General features: G+C 50.5%; 1 protein-coding gene across 1 annotated transcript in view; it reads right to left on the bottom strand.

Moving 5' to 3' along the window:
• Positions 1 to 7,013, bottom strand: part of LOC108802716 (polyhomeotic-like protein 2) — a 28,186-nt gene that overhangs the window by 19,930 nt on the left and 1,243 nt on the right. The window contains exons 2-5 of the mRNA XM_018574573.1: positions 6,383 to 6,609; positions 6,132 to 6,215; positions 5,779 to 6,013; positions 340 to 659 (exon numbers count right to left, since the gene is read on the bottom strand). Coding sequence (XP_018430075.1) covers positions 340 to 659; positions 5,779 to 6,013; positions 6,132 to 6,215; positions 6,383 to 6,609 — 866 coding nt within the window. The remainder of the gene's footprint in view (positions 1 to 339; positions 660 to 5,778; positions 6,014 to 6,131; positions 6,216 to 6,382; positions 6,610 to 7,013) is intronic.

Here is a 7,013-nt window from a genome sequence, read left to right as displayed (position 1 = left end):
CTGTGTTCTGCTACATACATGAAGATCTGTGCATGCCTGTGTTCTGCTACATACATGAAGATCAGTGCATGCCTGTGTTCTGCTACATACATGAAGACGTGTGCATGCCTGTGTTCTGCTACATACATGAAGACGTGTGCAGGTCTGTGTTCTGCTACATACATGAAGATCTGTGCATGCCTGTGTTCTGCTACATACATGAAGATCAGTGCATGCCTGTGTTCTGCTACATACATGAAGACGTGTGCATGCCTGTGTTCTGCTACATACATGAAGATCATGGCATAGTACAGAGCGGACCAATCACAGAGCGGTGTCCCCTCCTTCTCTGGGACTCACCACGGCCCGCGGGATCTGAAAGATGACGGCTGAGCTGGCCGGGAGAAGTCTGCACTGGACGGCGCCATCTTGTCCTCCGAAGGTTGGACGCTGCGGGAGCAGGGGAAGAACGGGGTTGGATTTCTGCTTGTCGGACTCCACGCATGAGGAAGCCGGTACCAGCGGAGCTTGGGATGTGATTGGTGGAGAGGAGAGACCCTGGGACACCTGAGGCTGGTGGGTGAGGGGCAGCAGAGGGCGGGGCTGACTGTGAGGACGGTTCTGGATGACCAACTGATGCAGAACCGGCTTTGGTTCCGGGACAAGCTGAGGAGGATAAGCTGCGAAGAGAAATATACACACGTGTCTATGTACATCACATGTATGATCACCGTGTAGAAGGAGAGCGGTACATATATATATATACACATCCCATGTACATCACATGTATGATCACCGTGTAGGAGGAGAGTGATACATATATACACACATCACATGTATGATCACCGTGTAGGAGGAGAGTGATACATATATACACACATCACATGTATGATCACCGTGTAGAAGGAGAGTGATACATATATATACACATCACATGTATGATCACTGTGTAGAAGGAGAGCAGTACATATATATATACACATCCAATGTACATCACATGTATGATCACCGTGTAGGAAGAGAGCGGTACATATATATATATATACACATCACATGTATGATCACCGTGTAGAAGGAGAGCGGTGCATATATATACACACATCACATGTATGATCACCGTGTAGAAGGAGAGTGATACATATATATACACATCACATGTATGATCACTGTGTAGAAGGAGAGCAGTACATATATATATACACATCCAATGTACATCACATGTATGATCACCGTGTAGGAAGAGAGCGGTACATATATATATATATACACATCACATGTATGATCATCGTGTAGAAGGAGAGCGGTACATATATATATACACATCACATGTATGATCACCGTGTAGAAGGAGAGTGGTACATATATATACATATCACATGTATGATCACCGTGTAGGAGGAGAGCGGTACATATATATACACATCCCATGTGCATCACATGTATGATCACCGTGTAGGAGGAGAGCGGTACATATATATACACATCACATGTATGATCACAGTGTAGAAGGAGAGCGGTACATATATATATACACATCACATGTATGATCACCGTGTAGAAGGAGAGCGGTACATATATATATACACATCACATGTATGATCACCGTGTAGAAGGAGAGCGGTACATATATATATACACATCACATGTATGATCACCGTGTAGAAGGAGAGCGGTACATATATATATATACACATCACATGTATGATCACCGTGTAGAAGGAGAGTGGTACATATATATACACATCACATGTATGATCACCGTGTAGAAGGAGAGCGGTGCATATATATATACACATCACATGTATGATCACCGTGTAGAAGGAGAGCAGTACATATATATACACACATCACATGTATGAAGGACATTAAACACGCTGCCCTATGTCCTCACTGCTCTGTGTCATCTCCATTCCCGGCCCAACCACACGCTATCCCACCTGTAATGTGCCTGCACCCCCATGCCAGGTACATATGTCACCCCGGCCGGCTTTCCTGCATCTCCGTGTTTCATGACGGTGACCCTGGCAGGGAAAGTGCTGATCATTGCAGGGAGGGTTGTCACCATGGAGATGACTGCCCTGCCCCCCATACATACAGTGAGCGTGGTCACATTGTACAGTCTGGTGACGTGTTGGTCACACAAATGTATTCTGGATGATGAAAGGTCTAACATGGGAAGCGTCTCCGGACTCTTCATGGGGGGGTGTCTGTGTTTTTTAGCGTGTATTCATACGTGTCATTATAGCGGTGTGAATGGTCAGTAAATCTCTGCCTGTCACATGTGACTGGATCATGTACCCGGGAGAATGAAAAGAGCCGAGACCAACCTGCCGAGATGTAGAATCTCTCTCATCCATTGAGGAACGCAGCGAAGTCTATCACTATTGGGTTATACTGCCACCTACAGGAGGATTGGATACTGCAGGCCGGCCCCCTATAGCCCTCCTACTCCCAGCGTGCCCGTGTTTGGCCAGTGACCTCGGAGAATGGACTCAGTTTTACCAGCACCAAGCTCTCCCCGTACAGAGCCCTGTGATTGCAGCTCTCCAGAACCCCTGAACTGGACCTCCGGACACGGCGCTCGCTCTGCCTAGGTTGCCTTACAGACTCCATTCTGGTGAAACGTTTGCTGCCGAGCACTTTCCAGCCCCGGCGCTCCCGGCATCGCCGTGTTTCTGAAGACTCGCAGGCCGGAGAGGCTGAACACCAGCAGCTACCTCAAGTACACAGTCCACGGGGGAGCTTCACATGTAGGGTTGCCACCTTTTCTTCAAGCGAAACCCGAACACTCTAGCGTCGTGCGGACATTTTTTTTGGAAAATAACTTACAGCTTATTCATATGTAAATAGCGCCGCCCATTTATATGTAAATACCACAGTTGAGACTATTTTCAGTGGGGGCCCCAGTAGCCCCGATCTTAATTTTGGTTGCCCCTGTCTGCCTGACATCTTGTGTCCGGGTTTCTGCTGCCATGAAACCCGAACACAGCATTCAAAACCCGAACTGTCCGGGTGAATCCTGGACAGGTGGCAACCCTACTCACATGTCCCTGCAGGGAACCTGCACGCTTCCTTGGCACACGGCGGCGGGGACGTATCCCCCACTGATACCCCTGCTTTCCAAAGAGCCGCGTGGGACCGGATCCCGCGGTGTTTGCCAAAAACATTAGTGACGAGGTTATTGGCCGGCAAGCCAGCTCCATGGTGATGAGGGAGCATGGAGGCGGCTTTCCTCCCCCGATCTATGACTTTCCTCCCCCGATCTATGACTTTCCTCTCCCGATCTATGACTTTCCTCTCCCGATCTATGACTTTCCTCCCCCCGATCTATGACTTTCCTCTCCCGATCTATGACTTTCCTCTCCCGATCTATGACTTTCCTCTCCCGATCTATGACTTTCCTCTCCCCGATCTATGACTTTCCTCTCCCCCGATCTATGAATTTCCTCCCCCGATCTATGACTTTCCTCCCCCGATCTATGACTTTCCTCTCCCGATCTATGACTTTCCTCTCGCCCGATCTATGACTTTCCTCTCCCGATCTATGACTTTCCTCTCGCCCGATCTATGACTTTCCTCTCCCGATCTATGACTTTCCTCTCGCCCGATCTATGACTTTCCTCTCCCGATCTATGACTTTCCTCTCGCCCGATCTATGACTTTCCTCTCCCGATCTATGACTTTCCTCTCGCCCGATCTATGACTTTCCTCTCCCGATCTATGACTTTCCTCTCGCCCGATCTATGACTTTCCTCTCCCGATCTATGACTTTCCTCTCGCCCGATCTATGACTTTCCTCTCCCGATCTATGACTTTCCTCTCGCCCGATCTATGACTTTCCTCTCCCGATCTATGACTTTCCTCTCGCCCGATCTATGACTTTCCTCTCCCGATCTATGACTTTCCTCTCGCCCGATCTATGACTTTCCTCTCCCGATCTATGACTTTCCTCTCGCCCGATCTATGACTTTCCTCTCCCGATCTATGACTTTCCTCTCGCCCGATCTATGACTTTCCTCTCCCGATCTATGACTTTCCTCTCGCCCGATCTATGACTTTCCTCTCCCGATCTATGACTTTCCTCTCGCCCGATCTATGACTTTCCTCTCCCGATCTATGACTTTCCTCTCGCCCGATCTATGACTTTCCTCTCCCGATCTATGACTTTCCTCTCGCCCGATCTATGACTTTCCTCTCCCGATCTATGACTTTCCTCTCGCCCGATCTATGACTTTCCTCTCCCGATCTATGACTTTCCTCTCGCCCGATCTATGACTTTCCTCTCCCGATCTATGACTTTCCTCTCGCCCGATCTATGACTTTCCTCTCCCGATCTATGACTTTCCTCTCGCCCGATCTATGACTTTCCTCTCCCGATCTATGACTTTCCTCTCGCCCGATCTATGACTTTCCTCTCCCGATCTATGACTTTCCTCTCGCCCGATCTATGACTTTCCTCTCCCGATCTATGACTTTCCTCTCGCCCGATCTATGACTTTCCTCTCCCGATCTATGACTTTCCTCTCGCCCGATCTATGACTTTCCTCTCCCGATCTATGACTTTCCTCTCGCCCGATCTATGACTTTCCTCTCCCGATCTATGACTTTCCTCTCGCCCGATCTATGACTTTCCTCTCCCGATCTATGACTTTCCTCTCGCCCGATCTATGACTTTCCTCTCCCGATCTATGACTTTCCTCTCGCCCGATCTATGACTTTCCTCTCCCGATCTATGACTTTCCTCTCGCCCGATCTATGACTTTCCTCTCCCGATCTATGACTTTCCTCTCGCCCGATCTATGACTTTCCTCTCCCGATCTATGACTTTCCTCTCGCCCGATCTATGACTTTCCTCTCCCGATCTATGACTTTCCTCTCGCCCGATCTATGACTTTCCTCTCCCGATCTATGACTTTCCTCTCGCCCGATCTATGACTTTCCTCTCCCGATCTATGACTTTCCTCTCGCCCGATCTATGACTTTCCTCTCCCGATCTATGACTTTCCTCTCGCCCGATCTATGACTTTCCTCTCCCGATCTATGACTTTCCTCTCGCCCGATCTATGACTTTCCTCTCCCGATCTATGACTTTCCTCTCGCCCGATCTATGACTTTCCTCTCCCGATCTATGACTTTCCTCTCGCCCGATCTATGACTTTCCTCTCCCGATCTATGACTTTCCTCTCGCCCGATCTATGACTTTCCTCTCCCGATCTATGACTTTCCTCTCGCCCGATCTATGACTTTCCTCTCCCGATCTATGACTTTCCTCTCGCCCGATCTATGACTTTCCTCTCCCGATCTATGACTTTCCTCCCCCGATCTATGACTGCCCCCCCCGAGCGAGGAGTTGGTTCCAGTGTGGACTTCTGGAGGTTCAGGATCTGACTGTTCCCTCGGTATCAGGTGGTCCTGGGATTCCACAATGGGCACGTCCTATAAAGGAAACAGCGTGAGCACCGAGGCCGGCACCTTGCTGAACACTGGAGTATGCCCACCACACTGCGCTGGAAGGAGGCCGATCTACGCGAGAGATCCTCAAGGTCTTGATAAAAGTCCGGTGAAAAGGGTTTGCTGCTCTCGGAGGACACAAGGCGCCCATCCTCCTAGGACACTAGCATAAAAGTGAAGCATGCTGGGAGTGGGAGGAGTTACATCTGGCTATCAGCTTTGTTTGTGTGCAATCTCTTGTAAGCTGCCTCAGACTTTCTTCTACCCGGAATGAGAGCTCAGCTTTGACCACAGCTATGGAAGGGAGGACTACTCGTGTCATCGCCCCGCCCCCTTTATCATGCTCACCTGGAGTCATAACCGCGTGTGTGGCGACGGTAGTCCGGTTTGTTGGCGCCTGGCTGTCTGTTGCTGGCGATTCCCCTTTCTTGGTGGTGTCTGCGGTATGGCTGCCTACACACCCGGCAGGTTTGATCACAGGATGGAGGCTCAGGGTGGCAGGCTTCATAGCCAGGGTAGGGAGCTGCGTCTGATTCAGAGCTCCCGTCTCACCAATCGCACCCCGCACGGTGAGATTCTGGACCTGCAACACAGACGGCGACATCAGCACCTTGACCCCCACATGACCTCCGAGATGTGATCAGATGTGCAGACTGACAGCGGGAGGAGCACCGCACCCCTCTATCAGCTGTGAGACTCACCTGAGTACTGATAGGCGGAGGCTGGGAGGAGGACGCAGAGCTGACATCAGATTGGATGCTGCTGACCGTAGGGGTAAATATAAGCTGGAGGGGGGCAAAGGACAGTGTCAGCCAGGAGCAGTGCAATGGGGAGCCATTCACTATTCTACACCACAGACAGAACAACCCAACAATGACATTCTCTGGGTGGAGTCACACCTGCGTGTAGGCCCCTCCCCCAAGTCTCAGCTTCTCTCTGTACTGCCACCTACCATCTGTGCCCGGAGGTACATCTGTGCCTGGCTGGTGCTCAGTGCCGGGGAAGACGCATTTCCCAACAGAACGGCCTGCTGGGTGATTCCGGAAGCTTGAGCTGGTGTGGAGCCGACAGTCTGCGGGCGCTGGATAATCTGGGGAGAGGAGACATCGAGTAAGACATGTATACAGGAGGGGTGCACCCCCATACCCCAACATGGACCCTGCCATATACAGCACAGGGCTCCATGTATACAGGAGGGGTGCACCCCCATACCCCAACATGGACCCTGCCATATACAGCACAGGGCTCCATGTATACAGGAGGGGTGCACCCCCATACCCCAACATGGACCCTGCCATAGATATACAGCACAGGGCTCCATGTATACAGGAGGGGTGCATGGCAACCAATCACCTTCTCTCTTCCATTTGTTCAGTTAAGGTTTGAAAATGAAAGGTGGATGCTGATTGGCTGCTCCAGTTGTGATACATTCCCCCCAATGTAGCTGCAGTGACATCTGGTGGCCATAGCGGGCATCTCTTGTGTTCCATGGACACGGCCAGTGATGTGTAATAGTCAGGCCGTAGAATTGCCAGCATGCTGAAAATCTTCTGGCCAATAGCTGATTATTACCGTTTCTATGG

The sequence above is a fragment of the Nanorana parkeri genome, unplaced genomic scaffold (assembly GCF_000935625.1).
Source record: "Nanorana parkeri isolate BGI_ZX_2015 unplaced genomic scaffold, ASM93562v1 scaffold3056, whole genome shotgun sequence".
Taxonomy (NCBI): Eukaryota; Metazoa; Chordata; class Amphibia; order Anura; family Dicroglossidae; genus Nanorana; species Nanorana parkeri.
Note: the sequence above shows the minus strand (reverse complement) of the source record. Positions and strands in the feature narration are given on the sequence as shown.